General features: G+C 51.9%; 9 protein-coding genes across 9 annotated transcripts; 6 read left to right on the top strand and 3 right to left on the bottom strand.

Moving 5' to 3' along the window:
- Window positions 1-154: 154 nt before the first annotated feature.
- INS49_013479 (uncharacterized protein) lies at window positions 155-2738 on the top strand (the record flags this gene model as incomplete). Its single annotated transcript, XM_043174178.1, has 2 exons — window positions 155-264; window positions 2222-2738. The coding sequence occupies 2 exons, from the start codon at window positions 155-157 to the stop codon at window positions 2736-2738; spliced, it is 627 nt and encodes a 208-aa protein (XP_043021123.1).
- A 1638-nt stretch (window positions 2739-4376) lies between these two features.
- Window positions 4377-5444, top strand: INS49_013478 (uncharacterized protein; the record flags this gene model as incomplete). The annotated part of the gene is made up of 1 exon (XM_043174177.1): window positions 4377-5444. One exon carries the CDS (start codon window positions 4377-4379, stop codon window positions 5442-5444), a length of 1068 nt encoding a protein of 355 aa, XP_043021122.1.
- Window positions 5445-6953: 1509 nt separating this feature from the next.
- On the bottom strand, window positions 6954-8375 carry INS49_013477 (uncharacterized protein; the record flags this gene model as incomplete). The annotated part of the gene is made up of 3 exons (XM_043174176.1): window positions 6954-7220; window positions 7766-8167; window positions 8238-8375. 3 exons carry the CDS (start codon window positions 8373-8375, stop codon window positions 6954-6956), a joined length of 807 nt encoding a protein of 268 aa, XP_043021121.1.
- A 1538-nt stretch (window positions 8376-9913) lies between these two features.
- INS49_013476 (uncharacterized protein) lies at window positions 9914-12295 on the top strand (the record flags this gene model as incomplete). Its single annotated transcript, XM_043174175.1, has 3 exons — window positions 9914-10089; window positions 10166-10426; window positions 10495-12295. 3 exons carry the CDS (start codon window positions 9914-9916, stop codon window positions 12293-12295), a joined length of 2238 nt encoding a protein of 745 aa, XP_043021120.1.
- A 3202-nt stretch (window positions 12296-15497) lies between these two features.
- On the bottom strand, window positions 15498-16192 carry INS49_013475 (uncharacterized protein; the record flags this gene model as incomplete). The annotated part of the gene is made up of 2 exons (XM_043174174.1): window positions 15498-16027; window positions 16084-16192. 2 exons carry the CDS (start codon window positions 16190-16192, stop codon window positions 15498-15500), a joined length of 639 nt encoding a protein of 212 aa, XP_043021119.1.
- A 1873-nt stretch (window positions 16193-18065) lies between these two features.
- Window positions 18066-18431, top strand: INS49_013474 (uncharacterized protein; the record flags this gene model as incomplete). The annotated part of the gene is made up of 1 exon (XM_043174173.1): window positions 18066-18431. One exon carries the CDS (start codon window positions 18066-18068, stop codon window positions 18429-18431), a length of 366 nt encoding a protein of 121 aa, XP_043021118.1.
- A 165-nt stretch (window positions 18432-18596) lies between these two features.
- Window positions 18597-19174, bottom strand: INS49_013473 (uncharacterized protein; the record flags this gene model as incomplete). Its single annotated transcript, XM_043174172.1, has 2 exons — window positions 18597-19057; window positions 19147-19174. 2 exons carry the CDS (start codon window positions 19172-19174, stop codon window positions 18597-18599), a joined length of 489 nt encoding a protein of 162 aa, XP_043021117.1.
- An 873-nt stretch (window positions 19175-20047) lies between these two features.
- Window positions 20048-21821, top strand: INS49_013472 (uncharacterized protein; the record flags this gene model as incomplete). Its single annotated transcript, XM_043174171.1, has 4 exons — window positions 20048-20432; window positions 20480-21184; window positions 21245-21326; window positions 21380-21821. 4 exons carry the CDS (start codon window positions 20048-20050, stop codon window positions 21819-21821), a joined length of 1614 nt encoding a protein of 537 aa, XP_043021116.1.
- A 1110-nt stretch (window positions 21822-22931) lies between these two features.
- On the top strand, window positions 22932-24600 carry INS49_013471 (uncharacterized protein; the record flags this gene model as incomplete). The annotated part of the gene is made up of 3 exons (XM_043174170.1): window positions 22932-23728; window positions 23789-23852; window positions 23911-24600. The coding sequence occupies 3 exons, from the start codon at window positions 22932-22934 to the stop codon at window positions 24598-24600; spliced, it is 1551 nt and encodes a 516-aa protein (XP_043021115.1).
- Window positions 24601-24632: the final 32 nt, after the last annotated feature.

The following is a 24632-nucleotide window of genomic DNA, read 5'->3' as shown; positions in this document are numbered from 1 at the left end:
ACTTTCGCGCATTTTTCAACAACCTGCACGGCCCTGTCAAGACAAGAAGTTTATTGCTTGGGAAGTTGTGGTGCGGGTCTGGGACGTCTGCATCATACTCAAAGGCGTCAATTCTCAGAGAGTGCCGACAAGCTCTCAGCCACACCTGTGCATCATGAAGCAGATGCTGGACGATATTCCTGAAGAACGCTCGCATTTCAACTTTCCACCGCTTGGAGAGGTTGATTACTCCTATGTCGTGTATGCACCACTGCAGCAGTTCTCGTAAGTCTCGGTTGACATCATCCTCATTGTGTGCTCGTCATTTCATGTCGTTGTGCCTCTTTTGTCGCTGGCAGCTGCCGGCTCAGCTTACTGGTTTCGTCTGAGCCAGCCCCAAATCTCGTCGAGCAGGCTGTCGAGGCGCCAGCCAAATTCTTTGCATATTTCCCCGTGCTGATTGAAAAAGCCACGGTCAGTGATCCATAGACCGTGGGCGACGCAGCTGGCAAAGAAACACACGTTGATTATCCCGAGCGACCCTAACAGCGGTGCGTTCCTGCAGAGAAAACACCAGTCTCAGGGGAAGATGTCGCGGCGTTCTGTTGCGGACACGAGAAGGAGCTCATATCCGAAGACATGGGCATACTAGCTCTCCTCCCAATCTACCGCATCTCGGACACGGAGTTCGGCCACGGGAATAAATAATCAAGTTCGGCGCTGTCGACCGGCCCGATGCTACACCCGATTTCACGGAAGCGACACGACTCCGGATCACCAGTTGTACTGTTGCAATGCGAGATCATGTGGCCCACACGGGTGCGTGCGGGAGCGTTCTTGATTATTGAACTTGATTCATGTGTTATGCGAGTGCTGGGGATGTCCCAGAAGCTTATTCGAAGGGGGTCATATACTGTGTGGTCCGTAAGAGCCGGGGAAACGTTTCCTGATTGACGACCGCTACGTGCTTGGGCAAAGACTACGGATACAAACAGTAGGCCGAGGAGACCGCTCCTCAGTGCCACACAGTACTAATAGGAATATTTTCTCCCACATACAAACTGTGCTATTATTCCTCAAATCCATGGCAAATGCCGTAGTACTTTTCGGGAGACCTTGCACTAAGGCTAGCAATTTCCCGGGTAAGAACTATTCCATCAGAAAATTAGTCAATCACAATGAGTCAGTCAGGAATCGTATTGTATGGTTACATGTCAACTCGTCCTACAACTATAGAGTTTCATTACTAAGTAAGAGTCGTCTGTGACCTACATTGCAGTGACAGCGCGCGGTGCTCCTATTAGAATATAAGGTGACCGCAATTTTAGAATGACCCGTGCTATCGCACTCGGAGAGTGAATCAACTCGAAATACGATGACTGATTGGAATCTCTGAGTATTTGCGGGGCGGAGAGTCCGAGATGTCTGGGTAGCGTCGTGTCCTACGGGATCGTGAAGGAACATCACGACATCCTGCGTGTGGTTCACTGAAGTATGGCAGCTATGAGAGGGCCTGTCTAGAAGATCGATTTTGTACATATAAATAAACGCTGTACCTTTTCCGAATTTCATGTCTCTGGAGACGTGGCTTTAACAATTACTCGCTCACTCCAAATGACTCTCTCCCCCTTTGACTTCACCACTTTCGTTTTGAGTTCTGTTTAGACGCGGCCACGTTCGAGCACCTTTCACACAGATTATCTCGAAAATACCACTGTCTCCTAATCTCATTTCAAAATGGCGCCTTCAACCTTTATTTCAGCCATATTTATTGTTTATCATCTCCAGCAGCCGCCACTCCACTCCTGTCTCGAGAAACAAGTGCCAATGTCCCTGGGGAATGTGCTACACTTCACCAGCGCAAAGCATGGCATCAGCTTACCGACGCGGACAAGGCTGCGTATATCGAAGCAGAACTCTGCTTGATGAATTCTCCGCCCAAGACTGGTCATCCGCTGGCCCAGAATCGATGGGATGAGTTCACCATCACCCATACAGTCCAAACGCAATGGGTCCACGATGTTGGTGGTTTCCTGCCCTGGCATCGTTATTTTACACTAGCACATGAGAACGCCCTCCGCAATGATTGCAATTATACGGGATACCAGCCGTATAGGGAAGAGACTCTCGACGTGGGAGAACTTGCATCAAGCGTCTTGTTTGACCCAGTCACAGGTTTTGGTGGTCAGGGTGGAGAGTGCTTGGATGATGGGCCGTTTTCTAATCTAACGATTCACGTCAGCTATAATGTCACCAGCCTCGAGTTTTACACAGATAATCGCTGTGTATCCCGCTTCTTTGATAACGAGTTCTTTCTCCGCGCAAACCAGACTAGCGTCGACAAGTGTTTTGCTATTGATGACGGCACTGTTGCCCTTGATTTTTATTGGGCGGATCCACACTTTGCTGGCCACGGCGGTGTCGGTGGAACGATGGCAAATTCCGCCGCTTCAATCGGGGACCCTCCCTTCTTCCTTCACCACGCCTATGTTGACCGTCTGTGGTGGGAGTGGCAACAGGCCGACCCGGACACAAGAACAAACCCCATTGGATCTCTTCGAAATCACCCCTCAGAGGCTTATCTAGCAAGAGAGTCTTTGCCGGCGCCTGGTTCAGAGTTTCTAGATTATTCAGGAGATAATGGCGGGAACATCACCACTTTGGGCCATGTGCTTTGGCTTGCGGGTCTTGAGCCGAACGTTACAATTGCGGATGTGATGGATTTGAGCAACAGCCTTAATTGTGCTGAGTATGTCTAGGCTGAGTCTCTACACCTGGTTTGGACCAGGGGACCAAACCGCTAGCAGAAAAGGGCTTCCATATGTTTTGCAAGTTTTGTGCGTCTCGGAGTATAATTCAATAATACAAGGTGTGTCAGTCCCTGAAATTGCATTTCATCTTTGTGAAGTCATGTAGCAGATCGTCATGATGTCGAACCTCCCGTTCACAAGTGATTGAAACCGTCAGCGCAATACTCTTTATTCATATTGATCATCTCAATATATGTAAGGAAAGCCTCTATCAAGTTACTATTCTGAAGACATATACATGAATCCAAGTAGTGGTATGATCATTTTCAGACCCGTTATTGCTTACTACTCGACTTCAATGTGTACATGACCCGGATTCCCTAGGTTTAGGGGACTCAGAATCCAGGGGTCACCACTTATCTATGTCGTTTTATCTTGAGCTTGAAATTCGTGCAGTCAAAACTAAAACGTGAATCGTCACTGCTATACCACACCTCTTTCCAAGGCCATCAAGGGATGAGTGGTGATATCAAGGCCATAGTGGTTATGGAAACCCTAGCAGTAGATTGTAGCCCCAATTCGAATCCAACAATCGGGACCACTGAGGAAAACGCTACCTGTCCACACTACTGAGTACCGCAACTGCCAAGCCTGTTTGCTAGCCGCCGGCAAGATGGAGAAGCCAGGACTGTAGCATGTCTTTCGATGCAGATGATAGAAACGCTGTATCCTCGCTCGGTGTTTTGGGCCAGACAGTTCAAGCACGGTGCTGACAGAGAGATTGCGGAGGCGCCTTTCGTAGGGCAAGGGATGAAAGGGAGAACTTTTGTGGGAACCAAGACTTGTGGATTATTATCCAACACCTTCCGAGCACACAAGCCTGAAAAAACGGTGCAGGGTGTAAATTAAACAAAAACAGCGCGCGATCCCGCAGTACAGTGAACACCGAGGGGCATTCTAATATTGAAGATCGGGGCTATGTACGGACGTCGGCACTGTTGGTTGAGCGAGAAGCTTTAACCTGGAATTTGCTTGCAGGGGTCTGTTCAACCCCGCGCGAATTCAGATCCCGACCCCTTCCCTTTTTTGTTTATCATAATGAATTGTAGATGGGTGAATGATTATCTTGAGACCAGAATTCAAGGCTCAAGGCCAGATTAGAGTTTCGAAATTGGCCGAAGCGACGTCTGTATCCACCATGTAACACTACTTCGGATGACGGGTGGTTGAGCCTGCCCGAATTCGGGGTCCCGGACCTCTCCACCGAAGAAGCTTCCTTCTAACCTGAATTAGGCCAGAAGATCTGCAAGTAGCCCGAATGACTGATGTCGAAGCAATGCCTGATCTCTTTGTGGTCACATTGAGTCACGTATGATATCACCAGGGTGTCCCCCAAAAAGCAAGCAAATAGAGAAAACGGAAACGTATTTAAACAGCACGTTTAGAGATCAATAGAGACCTTGCTCTTCGGGTTTTATATAAATGTATCCAATGCCCTTCCATCTCGATCAGAATAGTATGACATCGGAGACAAGCAGACACAGATCAACACGCTTATAGGAAAACATAACCAGGCATCTCTTTTTCAAATTCTTTTTCCCCATTTAATCTTCTCTTTGAATGTCTTTGTTCAAGATCCAAAGCATCATGTATCATTCTTTCCGCTACATTGCATTCACCGTGTTCGGCCTGGTCAGTACTGCCGTAATAGCCACGCCTTGTACACCTGGACAGTGGATCGACTTGGCCTCGATTCCGTCCCCCCGCCAAGAGCACGGTGTCACGGCAATTGAAAACACGACTATCGCAATTGTCGGTGGCGATGTTCCTGTTGGAAACGTTTCGGAGACCACCGATTTGATTCAGCTCTATGATATTGCGTCTAACACGTGGACCACTGGATCCCCAATCCCTTACAAAGTCAATCATCCAAATGTCGTCGGAGTAGGGCAAAAGCTGTACTTACTCGGTGGTCTAGCTTCAGGCTCCCTGAGTCCAGGCCTGACTCTCAATTTGGTGGCCTCCGGGGACTCTTACGTATATGACGCCTCGACAGACGTCTGGACCGATCTCCCTCCCATGCCGAACGGTACAGAAAGGGGAAGTGCGATCGTCGGTGTTCACGATGGAATCATCTACCTTGCTGGTGGAATGACAGTGCTTCAGAGCGGATACCAGGACGCAGTCAATTCTGTCATATCCTTCAACACTACCTCTAATGAATGGCAGAGACTACCTGCACCTGCTGCTGAGTTACCTGAGAGTCGCCAACATGCAGCTGGCTCGGTTGTCGGCGACGCCTTTTATGTGTTCGGCGGCAGATGGTATGGTCAGGCGAATACTCGTAACACGGTCTTCAGGCTTGATCTGACAAATCAAACAACTGGCTGGCAAACGAGTCCAGTTATGCCGACTGCTCGTGGGGGCATCAGTGGAGGTGCGGTGGGAGCGAAATTCTACGTATTTGGTGGTGAGGGAAATCCGGAATCTTCCACGGGGGTCTTCAATCAGTCCGAGGTCTTCGATACGGAATCTCAAGAATGGACCGTGTTAGAGCCCATGAAGGTGCCCCGCCACGGGACACAAGCAGCTGCGGTGGGTAGTTTGGTGTATATTCCGGGAGGTGGACTCCAACAGGACGGAAAGGAGGTTGTGGTTGATGGGGCCATATCATACCAGCAGCCGACGGCGCACTTTGATGCTTATTGTACTTGAGGATGGATAGTCCGACTCAACGGGAAAATGGAATATGCACGTTCCTGGTATTTATAACCTTGCAAGATTATCTACAACATGAATATAAGTATATGAGAAGTACTCTCAGATCCTAATCATCCTCTTCTCTTGCATCTCCCAGCTCCCTTAAGTGTGTTGGTGCTGCGCAATGTGCGTCAAGAACATTTGAATTGTCGAGGAACTTCAACTCGAGCTGCAACCATCCGCTCCACCCAATGGCGGGTGATGCCAACATGTGTTCATCATCACCAATGTATTGCTCTACGATGCTTTTGGCCCGATGTGTACATATCCCGCGGTGTCTAAGGCCTTGGCACGTCTTGATTGTGCAAAGCACGGCACGATGGAACTCGAATGTGCTCGTTTATAGACATGCCCCCTGGGCCGCGGAGTTGCCTCTGAACATACAGTTGCGTTTCTTCTCCCTCGCTGCGTACAAACCTCGACAGTGCATGCCCGAGTTCGAGTCCGTCGCAAGATGACCCACCCCGTGGCAAAGATACTGGGCTGACACGTATCTGGGAGGATGACGGCATCATCCGGAGGAGCCTGCGTGAGGGGGGACACATTGCGAGGACAGACCACTGATTCACAAACAGCTCAAAATGCATGTCCTGTGTTATTAATTCACCAGCCGCTCGCCTTATCTACTAGGTAGGGTAAAAATGGGTTAATAAAAGGCACCGTTGGCTTGTAAGTACCGCCTTTAGGCCTTGTTTATTGTCAGCTCCCGTGGATACAGTGCATCCGGATAAAGACGCCTTGACATTTCGGTTGACTTCATGAAACAAATTCTTGGAATTACCAGCCTAAGGCACTTGGACAGGTCTCAACATCTGGCTCGGCCCACTCAGTACGAGAATCAATGTCTAGCCATGTAAAATGGGGAAGTACAAGGTTCGTTCTGTTTCTAGGACAGACCTACATCTTGACACAACCCGGAAACACGGGTGGTGATAACGAAGCCTTTCGTATAGAACACCAGCGAGTGATGGATATGGATGTTAGAATAAGTCGAAAGGATAGTTTGATGTATGTTCATCATCTACCCGGAGAGACCCCGCCTAAATTGATTCCCCTTATTTTGAGCTGGAAAACGCTGCGAGGAGAAGCAAAAGTAATTGTAAATCTATTCTACTTTGCTACCTGCTTTGAAAGCATCCAACTCGCTCGTCCAGTCATTCTCGGTGATCCCTAGGTCCCAGTCCAGCAAATTCAACAAGTGCTTTCCAAATAGGTCCATTTCTGCCTGTGAGAAACCTGGCTTCGCCTTCAATGTACACCAGAGATGAAGTAGCCCAGTGTTGTGTTAAAGATGAGTCAAGATGTTGATATGCTGGAAAGTGTCATGTCTCGTCATATATTTTTGTACTCGATAGACATTAACACTAATTCAGGGGTCTATCACTCTTTGCGGCCACTTCTTCGGAGCTCACATCAAGTCCAGGTCTACTAGGTATAAACCAATCAATCAGAGAACCAATTGAGTCAATCCTCCTTCATGGTCGAAGCCGTGAACTGCTGAATGAGAACCTGCGAGCACTCCAAGATCTCCTCGTCGTTTTCCCCCCCACCAGCACCGCACAACCACCTGCTACTGACCCTGACCTTCCACGGGACACCGTTCGGGCCCTGACGCCCCCTGAACTCGGCCGCGAGTCTCTCAATCCTGCCTTCTCGCCGAACCATAGCCTCCGCGTATGGCATGGCGCGGTAGTGCCCTTTCACGACCCGGCAATCATAAATCCCAAGCCTCTGTAGGGCGTCGTCTCTCTTCAGATTCAGAGAACTTACGAAATCGTAAGTGGTGCCACAAGTGCTGTCTGCAGTTTTTCTCCCCGGGAAACTACACCTATGGAATCACCTAGACCCTGGTCATGAATAAAAGGGAAGGAGAATTGAAAAGCCACGGTCTCACAGTAGCCAGAAGTTCCATGTTCTGGAAGGAGATACCCTCTCTAGCCGGGCCACCCCATCTACAATCTCACAACCTCAAACCGCAACCACCGATGTTCCTCCCCAGAGAAATACTTTCCCCCAGCATCATGAATCATCTCCTCAGTAACCTTGACCTCCCACCTCGTCCCAGTCTCCCTCCCGACCTGGTCCCACATCTCCCTGAAGCTCTCGGTATCATGCAGATAATGGGTTCGCTTCAGACCCCCAATCCGTCCCAGCGGACCCCTAGCCTCCTCCCCCCTCCGGCCCCCAGAAGCCAAGCTCACGCCCCCAGACAGACCGACCAACAAGCTCCCAGGCTGCGGCCGCAGGAGCGCGACGATGCGCCTGCAGGCGCGCACCTGCGTCGGCAGCTCAAAGCAGTGGAGGAACATGCTCGCGTGCACGATGTCAGCGCCGCCCACCCACGCCCGCAGCGGCGAGGCGTCCGACTCGTCCAGGAAGTCAGCCGCGACAAAGGCTTTACCGGCATCGGCCACATCTCCCAGGGGCAGCGCCTCGGCGTCGCGGAAGAGGTCGTGGCCGCAGGCCATCAGCCCGGCCTGAAGATCCGTCCCGCGCAGCTGGGCCGCGGGCGCGCCATCGGCGATGAGCTTGCGGACGTCCTGGGCGAGGCCGCAGCCTGCCTCGAGGTAGACGCTGGATGGGTCGGACTTTAGGCGGGAGAGGATGGCTGGGTAGGCTGGGAGCTTGCTCAGGGCGAGCTCGGCGAAGAGGTACGAGCCCACGCAGGGGAAGGGGGCCTTAAGAGGGGGATTGTCAGCGGGGCGGTCGCGGATCGTGGGGACACGGTCGGGGGACTGGGTGGCCTACCACTCTCCACGCCTTGTCGCGTACGGCTTGGACGTGCTTCTCGACGTCTTGAGGCAGGATATTGGCGTAGTTGGTGATTAGCTCGCGGAATTCGGGCTGGAGTTGGGGCGCTTCGTGGCTGTACCACGGGACGGACATATCGAGCAAGGCCTCCATTTTATTGGCAGAGATGCTGGCGCTCGTTGGCGTTGGGGAGAACTTTGTGTCTGTGGATGAGTGAGTGGATATTTTGCGAGGACATGCCAGGTGTGGCCAGGATGAGCTGACAATGCAATGCGACAGCCTATAGCGACTGGGGAATGGGATGTGTTTATATGCTTGCAGTGCGTAAAATGCCTGGCTCACTCCAGCATCTTTGAGAGAGGAATGATTGCCCAGAAGGAATGAAGCCAGGTTCCTGGCCTACTCGCTCCGGAGGTCGTTGGTTCCTAGTCTTGCAGATCGACCAACCACATTGGATCGAGTTCTGGCCGTAATCTCACCCGCATGCTCATATGATACCAATGCGTCACACCTCGCCTTTCGCCTTTCGCTCTGTTTCTTAATACCGATATTACAGTATGTCTATATACGCGTCTCTAGACGCGATAGTTCATATATACTGGGTATATATATGTATGTCCTCATTCTCATGCTTTCCAAAAGCCCGAAGGACGTCGATCATCCAAACACTCATTCGGCCTTCGCTTCTTTTCTACTAAAGCGAACTAAGCGACTGCCCTTCGCGATGTCGCGACTCCACGCTTCGATACTCTTGTTGCTGATGATGTCCACCAATGCAATCTCATACCCACAGTCGACCCAATGTAGTCTTCCAAATGTCAGTCACTGTCCTTTGAACAAGGACGAAAGCGGGCAACCATGAAGCAAAGGACTGATACTTGCTCCTCAACTCCGTCGCCACCGAGGACTCGGAGTGAATTCTCAATTCGATCCTGCTCCGTCACTATAGGACATACATTCATCCGCGAACAGGCTCAATCTGCAAGGTAAGACGGCCGGACTTAGACAGCATGTGTTCAATTCTCACCGATTCGGTGTAACATCTCTTTCCTCTTTCTATACTCACCTTCTCTCTGGTCCAGGGACATACCTCAGTATTGGAGCCACGGCCGCGAAGACACAAAAAACGCATCTTTAAGGCTTTTGTAGCTTTGTCATCGTATCAATTTGGCGATTAGATTCCAGATCTCACTGCTTGATCAACGATATATTCCAGGCGAGGGCCCACATCCACCGTACCATCCCTGCCCCGGTGCCGTCGGGGACCCACGAGCGATCCGAGTCGTGACCTTAGGCCACCTGAATCGTTTCCTGCCCATGCACGCCTGAATACTATGGTCTGTGCTAGGCTGGGAGTCATCTCGAGATCCATGATCTCACCTAGTGCAATATGGGGAATACGATACCAGCAGCGTTGACCAGGGATGGGGGCAAGCTATATCTGGGGCATGTGTGGGGCGGTGGAGGACTGCCAGCGTATCCTCTACATATCACTGGGCAGCAGGGCGTCGAATCTTCTGCAGCCGTGGAGAAAAGACCTGAAGCTGAAGTCTGGCCTCTCGCTCACACCTACGCATTCGAGTTGGCGCACTCCGTCACTGGGTTAGGCTCACCATTGGCCACCTCACCATCTCTCGACGCCGATCCCACCCCAGCCGCAAGACCCCCAAGCCATGGTGTCTAAGCCGCTGTTCCTTGCGGCGCTCTCGCTGTTCAGCCGCGGCGCTGCCGGCGCCGGTCCCTTCGATGTCACTGCAGACCATGTGGCGTGGGACGATACGACGTACACGCTCACTTCGAGGCGGCCTTACCCAGGGTCGTACCAGGCCTGGCTTCCCCAGTCGAACGGGTGGGTAGAGACCATGATGGAATACACACACCGTATTACAGTAGCCTGTCGTACTAACGCGGCCGCTCTCATGCAGGTACATTGGCCTGGCCCAGGGCAGCCTTGGTCCGTTCCTCGAGGCCAGTAGGAGCAACGAGAGCACGGGCTGGCCGTTGTTTGGCAGCCCTCGGCTGACGTTCGCCACTGTCACCGGATTCTGGGACGATGAACTAGATGGGGAGAGCGTCGTTGCCGGTATTCCCCACTTCACTGACCTTCTCGTCGGTGCATGTGGGAGTACATTGAATGGAACTGCTGATGTTTCGGAGATAAGTGACTTCAAATCCACCCTGTCTTTGTGAGTCTAGCCAGCCTCGATTTTCGATATTCTTCATTGTCGCACTATGTGTGCTAATTCTGTGACAGCTCCACGGGCATCGCGACTTGGGATTATGTGTGGTCGCCGTCAGCATGCCCGGAAAATGTTGCGTTGAGAATCTCATACGAGGCGTTTCTGTCACTGGACGAGCGTCAGATTGGAGCTGTGAAGCTGTCAGTCAGCAGCAACTCGAGCGTGGAGATCCTGATTACGGACATATTGGACGGGCACAGCGCCGACCGGACTTTGGACGCAGAGCCTAGATTCTTCCCACCAAAGCGAGCCATACTGACATCTGTCAAACCCATTGGCGTCGACGATATCACCGCCTACATCTACTCAACAGTACGAGGCGACCTGCCGCAGTACCAGAAGGGCCTCTCGTCCGACCCTGACACGAAGTCAATCTCCCAGAGTTATAGTGTGAGGCTTGATCCCGCTGTGAAGGCCGGTACAGCAAGCTTTGTCAAGTATGTCGGGGTCGTGTCAACCGAACACTCCTCTGACGCCAAAGCCCTGGTAATCAAGGCAGTCGATCGAGCTGCCACAACTGGATGGGAGGTCCTCCGCTCTGCCCACACGGCACAGGTCTCCCTGTTGATGCACAATGACTTTCTCGCTGACTTCCGAGATCCGGCCACGGGCGCCCTACCCGAAGACAGCGACGTTCGCTCGCTTCAGATAACGGCCATAACCTCTGCCTACTATCTCTACACGAGCCTCATGCCCCATGATAATTCCAATGCTGCGCTCTTCGACCTCGAGTTGGGCTGCGCGTTCTGGACGTTCCTGCTCCAGTACCTCCTGCCATATGTCCGCGCCCCCTGGTACCAGTTCACGGAGCCGCAGAACGACGACACCAACACTAACACCAACGTCGGGTCCGATCCGCTCAACGACAAGGAGCCCCGGTTCTTCTCCGGCGGCACGAGCCCGGCATTCCCGTTCATGACGGGCCACGGAGAGCTGCTGCAGGTCATGACGGCGGGCTTCCTGGGCGTGCGGACCACGGACGTCAACCTGGTGCTCAACCCGGCGCTGCCGCCGCAGTTGGCGCACTTTAAGGCCCCCCTGCAGTTCCACAACGGCGCGGTGGTCGAGTGTAGGATGAACAGGACGCACACCACCATCACCCGCCGTGACGCGAGCAAGTTTGACGGCATAGTGCCGGATCAGTATGGGGACGGCGTGATGCCTATCATCGTCGGGCGCAGCGCGGACGACCCAGATGGCTACAAAGTCCACCTGAAGATCGGAGAGACAGCCGTGATTCCCAACAGGCAGTACAGCAACGAGCTCACCACACCTGGAAACATCCTCCAGTGCAAGTCGTCGTCCTCCCCCGACGAACACATCCCCGGACAATTTCCCCAAGCAGCCACGGACGGCTCCCCAGGCACAAGCTGGCAGCCCGAGTCGGACTCGGCCGCATCTCTACTCGTGGACCTGTCGTCCACCGGCGACCAGCCCGCCGCGGAGCTCGAACGCGTCCTGCTCGACTTTGCCAAGCGGCCGCCGAAGAACATCCGCGTCCTCCTCTCCAACGACTCGAGCTTCGCCGACCCGCCGGGGCAGCAGCAGCAACAGCAGCCCCTTGGCCAGTGGATACCGGTCGCCGTCAGCAGGCCCTGGGTCGCGGCGTCACCCGTGGTGCAGAACGCGGGCAATAGCACCACCGTCGAGCTGCCGCGCGGCGTGTGGAGCGGGCGGTATGCCAGGCTGGACGTCGAGGGGTGCTGGGCTGAGGACGGGGCCGGGGCGACTGTTGCGGAGTTCGCGATTGTTTCCAGGGGCCGTGATGCTGGCAGGGCTGTGGAACCTGGTGAGGTCGGACACGATGAGTTGTAAGTGAAGGGACATTAAGCATTGGAGCGTTGGTACACATGACACACTAGATTTGTGATACTCAAACGGGCTTGTGTGTTGGGGAGATAGGCGTCTGTCGAGTCCAGCGCCTGAAAATGCTGCTTGGAGAAGTCGACATGTATCAGGAGGCCGTCGTGAACGTCGACTCCTGGAGAAGCCTGCGTGAGTACAACGGAATTGCTACCCGCTGAGCGAGGGATGGGGCTAGGAAGGCCGATGAGCAAGAGGTTTTTGATATCATGGTCTCGGGAATTTAGGAAAAAAATGATTCCGTGCGGTGCTATCAATCCCGCAGCCCGCTGCTGAGAAGTAGGTAAATTTGATCCACGCTCCTCCCACTGTGCTCGTCTTCAACAACCACCACGCATGTCCTATCATCCGGTGGGGGTAAGTCCATTGTCCCAACACTGTCCTGATTCCGTAACATTCCCTGTGAAATCAGGATACTCAATAGCACCAATAAACTCACACAACTCCCCCTTCTTGAAATTCACCCCATGACAAAACCAATACCCGTCCGCTTGTCTCTTACTCCTCGTCTTGGTCTTCTCAAACGACCCCGAACAAGCCCCGATACACTCCGAAAAGCTCCCACTCGCCTCGTTCATCAACCTAGTTTGGTTCGCAATCCGCGGTACACACCTAGCCCCGCAGATCGCTCTGCCACCGTACCAACCCGCGTTCGACAATGCGCTGCCGTCGTCCCACATGTAGCTGTCACATTTGCACAGCTCGTTGAGATCTACATCGTACCATGGGGTAAGCGAGTCTGGTATGTAGCAAGTCGGCGTGGGCTGCGGGTAAGAGGTGCGTGTGGCCGAGACGGAGGCGCTGCGAGTGTGGCTCCATTTCGGTGGGTGGCGGCCTCGTCCAGCGGCGTACTGTAGACCGCGAGGCCCCGGCCGGTCGTTATTAATGCTGCCCTGACGAGGGTTATGCGCTGGGTACCGGTAGTCGATGGGCTTGTCGTTGCTGTTGAGGTTGGCGAGACCGATGATAGTGAGGAGTAAGACTATGGCCAATAGCCCTACGCCTGGAGAGCCTCGAATGGGAAACATGGCTCTGAGGACTCAGTAATGATTGATATAGACCAATAGCTGAATAATAACAAGTCTTTAACACAAGAAGGTATGTCCAGCGTGATTTCCCTGGTGTCGACTTAGGGTGGTGTGGTGAGGGTCGAGTTGCAGCGGCAGACACAGCAGCAGAAGACTCTACATACAGCATAAGGCTTTGCAAAATGCTAATTTGCCAGCCGAATGTTGTTTCTGCACAGCAAGTAGATGTCTCGAAATTTTCGAACGGTGGAGAAGGGCCGCAGTCTGATTTATAGGTACCAAAGCACTTGCACAGCCTCAACCAGACTTCTTCACTTATCCCTCAATCTTTTGACCACAAGCCTAGCTCGGTCCCTATCCTATCAATGAACCTGAACACATGCACAAGTGACACGTCGCTCAAGCAACTCAAGCCTTGTCGGTCTGGAGTGGTTGAAATGGCCAGTTTTGCGCATAGTATTACTCTCGCTTAGTCCAAATGTCTTATCACCTGGCCGGTTGAGGAAATAACGTATTACGCCAAGGCTCAACGAGAGACTCGCCCCTTAACAACGCAGCGGTTTGGTGCAGTCTAGACTTGGTAATTAACGCTTAAGACCCCTTGGCGTAAGCTGTGTGACGGGGCGAAATCAGGGACCCCATTCAAGCTTGAAAGGATCAGAATCCTTCTTGACGCTTGCGCTGCCGAAGATCCGGCCACATATTCCGCACTCCGTACTTGCCTATATAGACCAATAGGTAAGATGTGTGCGTTTCTATACCCATTTTAAGTGGAGAGGCCGCACAACCCAGCCATAGGCATATATCCTTATTGTGCTATAACAGTAGCTACAAGGTGTCAAGGGCCGGGTGTGATGCGCGGCCCAGGTGAAGACAGGAAAAGTGTGAAGACGGAAGCGGCCCTATCGTCTTGTACAGAGGTCGAGCATGCAAACGAGTTTCGGCAATGATAATTCATAAGTACCTCTGACCAGTATGGTGATGTAATGCTTTTCTAATTACAGCAGAAGACGAGCCAGAAATTTATAATAAGTGGAATGTCTACACAACTGAACCTATACGTACGGACGTAAGTTAAACTGTTTACACGGTTGGTTTTGGATAGTAACCGGCTACGTGGTGAAATTGTATTTTAGATCAAAAAATAAGGCAAGGGGGTGCAACCGCATGGTCGAAGAGCAATACAATTAAAGAACTCTTCGTAAGCTTGACAAGTTCTTCAGGTTTATCCAACGCTCTGTCGCAAGGCTTCATTTCGTGGAAACTCCGAGTCCCACCACACATATTAGGAAGAGCAGTAAGTATAAAATGATCAACAAGTAAATTGGCAAAGAAAACTTACAGAGGTTTTAAAAAAACGTCAAAACCCCTTCAATAGCTGAAAGTGTTTTGAAGATTGTGCCGTGCATAGCAGCCAGTACTACGGGAGGCATATCGCGGGGAAGACTTGATGAAAACCCGGTCGTCTTTACTTCTCTATCACTGGCGATTGATCATAGATGGTCGTCCCACTGCCTGAGAACTATCTCATTTCACGTTCCTGGTCAGTTTGCCTGTGAACTCCCCTCCCCCAAATGTCCCACGGGCCGTCCTAGGTGACGAGCAGAGGTTTTGGCAAAACAGCATCCTCCAATGGGCCAATTAAGTTTTTCGAAGGACTAGTGACCTAAATAAACAGCATAATAAAATATATTTGAATTTGGTTGCCCACAACTTGGGGGAGACCTGCTAAATACGTTCGCTTTCCTTCGTGGGAAATGCATGTTTGAGACCAGCCGTCCTCTCAAACAGGGCTCTAAAGCGAGAAATACAGCGCTTCGAATCGAAGGAGTAGTATAAGATCCAATTTCAAGTGGTACTGGAAACGCGGGAAGAAAAGTAAGCAAGCATACCCAAGGTGGCTCTGGAGAAAACTTGAATGATGCTAATTTGGAGAAATAAAACTTGAGACAAACAACTCTATCCTCACCGTGCAACGAGATATTTGGCCGCGCACAACGGTCAAGGAACGTTTCCAGTGGCAACCTTCACGAACGACGATCTCAGTGGTAACGACTGGCTTCTCTCAAAGTACTATCAAGAAGAACTGGGCCTCGCTTTCATTGCATCAACAGTCTGCCTGAAATTTACTGCGCATTGTCTCCCGCAGCAGCCTCGACAATATCGGTGGCCTCAATTATTTCTGGTGCGTTAAGCGACCCATCACCATTAACGTCAGCCTCCTCGGCAGCGGCTTGCTCCTGTTCGTCCACGTCTCCGCTCTCATCGAGGTCAGAATTCTCAATCTCCGCACCGTTGGCATTGGCGTTGTTATTGCCTTGCTGGTTATTCTGCTGGTCACCCTGCTGGTCGTCCTGCTGGTTACCCTGCTGAGCATCTTGCTGATCAGCCTGCTGGGCCTCGTCATCCTGTGCCTGTGCATCCTGGGCATCCTGGTCCTGAGCGTCCGCCTGAGCATCCTGGTCCTGAGCCTGGGCATCCTGGTCCTGAGCTTGTGCATTCTGGTCCTGAGCCTGGGCATCCTGATCCTGAGCGTCGTCTTGCTGGTTGTCCTGCTGATTGTTTTGCGCGGCGTTGGCCTGCGCGCCGTTGGCCTGCGCATTGGCGTTATTCTGGCCACCACCACCACCACCTCCACGCCTAAGTGCCTTAAGATCTGAAGCCCTGGCGTCAGCAAATGTTTTGGATGATTGAAGTTCATAGGCAATATACCTCGCTTTGTGACAGCAACGGCTGTGTTTCCACCATGCTGGGCAAAGATAGGCCCGGCACTGACAGCAACAGCCAGAAGGGCCGACAACAATGTGATACTAAACTTCATTTTGAAGGAAGATTATGTGAAAATGTAAGAAGTGCTCAACTTTTTCAGGCAGGCAAACGATAGTGGACCAGCACTAGAGAACGAATAACACGTTGGAAGATTAAAAGAGATGTGAAATGTGCGTGCATATCGCATTTAGGCGCTGCTTGAGGAGAGAACACCGCCTTTTAATACTCGAGATCCTCTGCTCTGTATACCTTCACCTTCGCCATGACGACTCCTAGAAGCGGTTAGTAGCTTCTAGGGCCCCTCCTGTCACAGAGTTCGTCGTTAACTCCATTGGCAGTTTTGGTTTTGTCTGGAATGCGGCCGTGGTCGTGATCTCGATATGTGAGATGTAGGTAGCCAAGAATGCTACCTAGGCGCCTTGTAGTGCGATTTACCCGCCCCATGCCACACTTTCGGTTTCACCCGCGATGACAAGTCTTTTTTGACTCCCGTCAGCCCAAATTCGGTTGAGATCTGGGACTTCAGATGGCTTGGCTGTTTGGACGAGTCAGGAGCCTAACGGGCCAAGAGTAAATACCTGGCCACCCCTCACATGCAAGGTACCGAGGTACTTCAGTAGGTATCTTATTTGCGGATTGTCCTATGAACAAGTGCAAGGCTTCCTACTAAACATTGCAATATCTGCCACTCTGAATTTTGAAAATGCAACATGCGTTATCATTAGTAGTGTCTCCAAGTCCAGGTCAGATTCATAGTCCCCCGAAGGCAGGTACCCAAATTTTATCAAGCTATAGGTCGGTGTCTCTCTCAGGCAGGCGCAGGCTCTGAAGACAGTACTGGGGTATATATCTCCATGAGCTGCAGAATGAAGATCCAGGCCAAGACGCAGGGTCTCTTCTAGCTAGCAGTCATGTAATCTTGAGCGAAACCCCTCTGGCTTGACCTACACCGGATGGTCAGGACGTAGCCGCCATAGTCCGGAAGGGGAAGTCCCAAGATACTTCGGTGGGAAAATCCCGTCAAAAGCAGCCTTGATCTGCAGCTCCAATTTCCTCAAGTAATAAGGATTTTGCTGCGTATACCCGCCCATAACCCAGTAGTTCTCGACCTGTTCTGGCGCTTCCATCTGCCTGGGACGTCTCCAGCTAGGGGACGTGCTAACAGCCCATTGGTGCTTGGCTGAAACTACAATTGTAGATCTATATGCTTAAGAAGTCTTGAATGCACCTTGTCACGCCATCTTCTCAGGTGGAAAGCGCCTTAGGTAGGTGAAGTGCGATGTGAACATCATCAAGACAAAGTTTTACAGACTTTAAATCCTCCGCTTGGCTGAGAGTCCTCAGCAGAGACTCGTGCGTCAGGTCCTACGTGTAGCTTGTGTCCAAAATGACATGGATACTTATTTCACGAAGTTGAGTAGTCAAGTCGAATTTGACGCACAGAATAACTATCCACTGTGGTAACTCCAATACCCGGCGATGCAGATTGCGTCAGCACTAGAAGCAGATTAGGTATGGACTTGAGTAACTTGTCCAAAAAGCAGTACGGACACCAAACTGTCCGAACGCAGAGCTCCACCTCGGACACTTCAGATGAGGGGCGCATCAAGCTTCCCTGCTGACCGACCGGTCTGATGTGATCAAGACGAATGCGGGAAAAGGCGACCATTCATTTGGAAGCGATTAGCTGACCTGTATGATTACGATAAATAGGTGTGACATCATCTTGAGAAAGTTTTCAATTCAAGACTTCGCCCTTATCGGCCCTTTGATACACTCTGGATCGCTCCGAATCAGATTATACTCTCATAGTAGTCTTGTGCCGGCAGACCATCTGCGTTGGATATTCGGAACGACAAAATTCCTATCCAAGAATAAAACAATGTCGAATTCACCGCACCTCAAAACTGCCAGGGCGCTGTTGGATGGCTACAGCAGCCACCGCACCCTTAGCCAGCGACTACTCGCATCAAATCCTCCCTGAGAGTCTAGGGGTGCCTATAAGAGACGCGAAAGCGTTTGCGGAGCACGCAGCTGAGATCTTCTCGATGTTTAGCGAGTTTCGAATGAACCCCAAGGCCATCTTTGAAGATAAGGGACAGAATGTGGTGGTGGTGCAGGCGCTGATGGAAGGAAAACTCAAGGACAGCGATGAAGAGTGGCTGAATGAATGTGTCATGATCATTTGTCTGTCCGAAGACGGATCACAGGTGGTCAAGGTCACCGAATTTGTCGATAGTGCGAAAGCTGTTGAGTTGCGGAACAAGCACACTTCCAAGTTCGCGAAGTAGTTGTCGGAGAGAAAAGGTCACCTCCTAGTAATTGTGCAAAGTGCATGGGGCGTTGCTGAAGATCAATACATATAGGTGTCTAACTATATCAGCCACTCCTTGACCTAGTAATCACTTTCCTCACACCTCTTTACTCGACCCCGTCTACTGATGGGTCATACACCCCTAATGCGACCCCGCAAGCTGCCAGAGCGCGCCCGTGCCAGCGATAAACGGCATAGCAATTCGGAGAGTGTTTCGTCGGATCCAGCTGCGCGCGTGATTCTCAGATTGAACAGCGTCGGTCATGCCAGCTTCGGGGCTTTCCAGTCCTTCGAGTTTCTTGTTCAGCGGCTGCATGTTGGCAGCAGAGTGAACCACCGTCACCAGGTGGCACAGAGCCGACAGCGCGTAGAGCCTCCAGTCACCAAGACCGCGTCCGCGACCTCGAGCAGCCCAGGCCGTGTATGCGTATCCGAGAAGTCCAAGAAGGCTTATCCGTTTAAAGAAACCGTGGCCGACGGCCCCAAAGACGGCCCACTGCCGCCCCAGCAGCCTCACCCGCGCAGCGTGATCTGGCGATGAGCTTGGCGGGAAATCAACCAGGAGGGCAGGTACACTCATGAACGTCTGGGTGATGGCATTGCCTTTTCAGGGTCAGCGTCAAAATATGTATTGCGTATTGATTGAAGTGAAGACTTGCCAACTAGTGTGAATGAGAATGCAATGCTAACACCGGCTGCGGCTTCAGGAGTGATAGCCATTTTGCTGGCTACTTTCTGCTTTCTTCTCTATATATGCTTGATAGATATGAGTAAGTCCACGAGCACATGTATGTGTGCTATGTGTGATTCGTCTTATCCGCACTGCGTAGCGTTGAGAGAGAGGCTGGAAGCGGAAACGCAAATGACTTGAGAATATTGGTGGCCAATCGTGAGGTTGCTCTGATTCCTACGGAATGTAAAGCTTCTTCACAGCCCAGGTTTATTATCAAAAGGATCTGTAGGAATCGGACATCCGATGGGGACATCTTGGATCCTGTGGAACAAGGCAATCGACTCGAAAGCGGTGATTGGCTGGCCTCTACGACTGCACACCACCCAATTTACCAGGACATTCAGTGAATGGTATTATGCAGCCGAAGTGATGAGCTCAGGCCTGTAAGCAGGATGTGAGGAAGGGTACTAGTGCAATGCCAGCACAATATTTCAGAGGAATGAACGCTAACGCTTCCTGAACGAACTAAGGGCTTATCCATGTGACTATGGAAAGAAAGCGAGCGCCTCGTTCAAGGCGATTGGCTAGCCTATACGACGAATACACCTCCTTCCGTTGCCAGACTGGCGGTCAGCTGACGTTAGAATCCTTCCTGTTTAACGTCAATCAGCTATGCATTGTGTGAGATACACAATCACAACGCACCATCAATTCACACAGTACAACCGCCAGAGAAGATAGTACACTCTTAGTGTGAAAATCCAAAATCCTGACAATGAGTAGTAGAGTTTGGAGTCGCCTATATCCTCATAAAGCTTCCATACTCGCGCCACATTTAGCTCACAGTGTGGGCTGAGGGTGTTCCGTGTCTTAGTCCTGTATTGTTCACAGTGTTGTGTGCTGTTTACTCGGAATTAGCCATGCAGCTCCTGACTCTCATCCCAATTTCCCTGACCATCATTGGGCTTGCTCTCGCTCGCCTTGTGAAGCTATTCAGACAAGCAAATGACCCGAAACGTGGTCCAGGGCCGACTCTGATTCCGTATATTGGTCGTATTCATGATCTCCCCATACCGTACATGTGGATCAAGTTCAAGGAGTGGGCAGATGAATATGCCGTCGACGGGTTCTACAGGACTGAGATGCTCGGCGCCAAATTTCTTGTCATTTCGGACGAGAAAGTAGCGGAAGACTTACTTGTTAAGAAAGCCAAGTTCAACTCAGATCGCCCTGCGATGAGATCCTTGTTTGATTCGAAGAGCTCGTTTGGTTCTATGGAGTATCTGCCACTCATGGGAAAGAACGGTAAGTCCTGTTCTTATGGATTGCAAATCTGGTACTAATACTCTTAGAATACTGGGCTCGACAGAGACGACTCGCACATGCCTATTTGACCAAAGGATCAAATGCTCAGTACTACGGCCTGATGTACCACGAGTCAAAACGCTGGCTCGCCAGGTTGACTGAAAATCCGGACGACTTTGGTTCTTCTCTTGAGGACATGGCATCCAAGATCATGTGCCAACTGACTTGGGACGACCCTACTGTCAGCGAGCTTTTGACCAAGAGCGCCTGGGGACTTCTCACGCAGATGTCCCCGGCTGGACCGATCACCAATGTCGTCACACCTTTGTGGGATCTTCCTTGGTTTTTGAATCCGTGGAAACAAGCGGAGAAAAAGCGCCATGCCGAGCAGCAGGCATGGTGGATGGAGAGACTCGTGACCACGCGCCAGAGAATGGAGAAAGGCGAGCAACGCCCGTGCTTTACAAGGCATTTTCTGGAGAAAGGAGAGAAGACTTCCAACATATCGGGCGATTATGAGGCGTCTTCTGTTTTGGGGATGCTGGCGACAGTAGGTATCTTCACCGTTGGCGGTCCGCTTTCATTCTACTTGATCGCGATGGTACATCATCCAGACTGGCAGGCAAGAGTCCAGAAAGAAGTGGATGAGGCTTGCGAAGGCCGTTTACCCACTCTCGACGATAAAGCAAACCTGCCGATCCTGCGTGCCTGCATCAAAGAGACCATGAGATGGAGGCCAAATGTGCCAACAGGTATGTTACTGATCGAACAGACTATTTACACTTGGGTTCCCTTGCTGATAGGCCCGACAGGAGTCGCACATGAGATGGAGGCCGACGACGTCTACAAAGGCTACTTCCTGGAAAAAGGGACCCGCATCCTACCTTTAGATTGGTATAAGATGGCGAACTTGGTATTGGGGTGATTTATTTTGCTAATTTTCGCAGGGCTTTCCTTCGCAACCCCATCAAATATCCTGACCCAGACAACTACCGCCCTGAAAGATGGCTGGAGCCAGAATGGCCCACCTACCAAGAACCGTTGACTACCTATCCGAGGATTAAGGGGATGTCATCTTTCGGGTGGGGCCAGCGAGAATGTCTCGGGCAGACCCTCACAGAAGATGAGTTGGTAGTTGCATGTGGTGCACTCGCATGGTGCTTTACTATGAAGCATAAAAAAGACCCAGTGACTGGAAAAGATATTCCTGTGCCGGTGGACAAGTCCAACTCTCTGCTCATCATCAAGCCGGACCCGTTTCAGATGGCTTTCGAGCCCCGGAGTGAAGCGCGCAAGCAGGAAGCCCTTCGTCTCTGGAGGGAATCTGAGGCCAAAGACCTCCATAAGAGAGAAGCCTTTCTAAAGGCGGCGAGAAGGAAGCGAGCATAAATATAGAGGGTAGCTGTCAATAGGAGAGCACAGCGGATCGCAGCGCACATGGATTGCTCAATGAAACAAGTCAATGCGTTAGAAAGTTTTGGTTTTCAGTAGGCCATATGATCTCAGCATCAATGGCTCTCGAGAAATAAAATCTTCAGCCACATCTAGCCTTTCGGGCTGCCTCCTTGAACTATCATTGATATTTAAGTACTCTCAACATCTGCAGATCCATCGTCAACCACTTCATCTGTGGCCAACAGACGCTGCCCCTTAGGCATGGGAGCATCTTACTCCCAGGCCACTGCCACTCCAAGAACTCACCACCGCCCTGGACGATTAGTACCTGACGCATGTGTGCCGCCCTCTCAAATTTTGGTAGAGACGGCTAGTCGAGGGCACACGGCGCCTTCGAAAAGTGATCTATCTTCCTATCGACATCCCCTCGCGTAAACAACATCACCGGAAGTCACCAGAAGGCCGATTTCCGCAATTCACAGAACCTAGTCACAAAATTTGCTGTGAAACATGTCTAGCTAATATTAACGAGGTGTCAGCATGCTAATACACAAGTTGGGTCGTCCAGCCCCTTCATTGCAGAATGTATGACGTGAACAGCTCCTCCTGCAAACAAGTGCAGAAGCAACCAGATTAAGCGCCGAGCTCTGTACGGCTAGCTGTCTGTTTATGCATGCGTCGTATGTATGCACGATGGATTGTCTGCGTATCATCTCACGTAAGCAGGACGTACACGCCACGTTGAATGGTCCTCGATGTACTAGGGAGTTGCTGACGGCTCAAGCTACAGGTGTTCTAGGACAGAGGCACCCAGCTAGTACAGCTAGTACGACAGGATGGCCCCCCAGCCCCCGCCAACACACACGGGCAACTGCAGGTAATTCATAGCTGACCACCTCGGCCATCCTCATGTTTCACTTTATCCGCCTCTAAATGTCTCAAAGGTTTGCCAGGACGCATCTGCTCATACATACTCCAGACAAGATTCCAATTCAGCTCATGGTCAAGCCCAAAGCACCTGGGCAGTCTCTTTCGTCAGTACATCTAGCGTCTAGAACATTCAGAAGGTTCTCGGTATCAAAGACAGCGACTTTAGAAGTTATCATGCCTTTTTCCACAGAATCAAAGCCTGTGGGCTCATACCCGTCAACGGGCATCGATGTACTCATCGTCGGCACCGGGCTCGCCGGTCTAACAGCGGCAATCGAGTGCATTCGGAAAGGTCACAGTGTGCGCGTGTTAGAACGAAACGCAGGCATCAACACGGTCGGTATGTTCACGGAAGACACCAATTCCAATTTCACCTCCGGGACAATGAAGAATTTGCTCATCTTTTCCTCAGGAGATATGTATTTCATGGGCCTGAGCGCAACCAGGTTCTTCAAACACTGGCCCGAAATGGCAAAGGAGTACGACGAAATCTCGCTGCACAACGCTTGGATCGAGACGTTCAAGCACGACGGCACACACATGATCCCGCCGCTGAAGGTCGCAGACCGCCTGCGCGACGCCGGCCTCGACCCCAGCACGCCCCCGGGGACCTTTCAGATGAGGCCCCTCGTTTATAAGATGTTCGTTGCGCAGGTTGAGCGACTGGGGGTGGATATCCAGTTCGGCAAGCGCGTCGTGGATTACTTCGAGGACGACGAGAGCCAGAGGGCTGGGGTGGTGACTGACCAGGGCGAGAGGTTTGAGGCAGACGTGGTCATCGCCGCCGATGGGGTAGGGTCCAAGAGTCATGGGCTTGTTGGCGGCCAGGTCAGAGCCATGAGCTCCGGAAGGGCTATGTGGCGGGCTGCCTTCCCGAAACATCATCTAGATAAGAACCCCGAAGTCAAGGAGTTCTTCAAGATGGTTGATGGCGAGACTGGTGAGGAGCCCATCATCAGAACATGGCTGGCGTAAGTCATCAGAGGACCAATTCCATCAATGGCAGAGCAACAGCAACTAATAGCAAGCAGCCCAGGAGCGTACGGTCTCACGTTGACTCGTCCCGACACAATTGTTTGGACTATCAACCACGATGTAAGTACCTAAAACCACGACAAATATCTCAACTCATTAAAGGCTTACCACAGGACAGGTAACGGGCTCAGAGAAAGAGTCATGGCGAAACACAGTAGAATCCTCCGAAGTCCTCGCAAACATGGACAAAGGCGTCGGCCCAACCCCCTGGGCCCCAATCTTCAAGCAACTCATCGCCCTCACCCCGCCCCAGACAATAGTCAATTTCGAGCTCTTCTGGCGCAACCCCCAGCCCAAGTGGGCCTCACCGCGCGCCCGCGTCATCATGATCGGCGACGCGGCGCACTCGTTCCTCCCGGCCTCGGGCAACGGCGCCACCCAGGCCATCGAGGACGCCATCTCGCTCGCCTCGTGCCTGCAGCTCGGCGGCAGCGGGGGCAACATCCCGCAGTCCGTCCGGGCGCACGTCCGCCTGCGCTTCGTGCGCAACGCGTGCGCGCAGAAGCTGGGGTTCAGCAACGCCGAGCTGCTGCAGGACACGGACTGGGGCAAGGTGAGGCTGGACCCGCGGCGGGCGCAGCCGAAGCTGCCGAGGTGGGTTTTCAGCCACGATCCGGAGGGGTATGCGTATGAGAACTATGAGAAGGTTGTGGAGAGTATGAGGAAGGGTGTCCCGTTTGATGAGGACGACAGCATCCCGCCTAATTATCCGCCGGGGTATAAATATGAGGAGTGGAACATTGAGCAGATCATGGAGGACATCCGGAACGGAAAGCCGGTGGAGCTAGGTGCAGGGGACTGGAGATGATAAAGGCTCCTGTTAGTCAATAGGACGTAGCA

Source organism: Diaporthe citri, assembly GCF_014595645.1.
Source record: "Diaporthe citri strain NFHF-8-4 chromosome Unknown scaffold_7, whole genome shotgun sequence".
Taxonomy (NCBI): Eukaryota; Fungi; Ascomycota; class Sordariomycetes; order Diaporthales; family Diaporthaceae; genus Diaporthe; species Diaporthe citri.
Note: the sequence above shows the minus strand (reverse complement) of the source record. Positions and strands in the feature narration are given on the sequence as shown.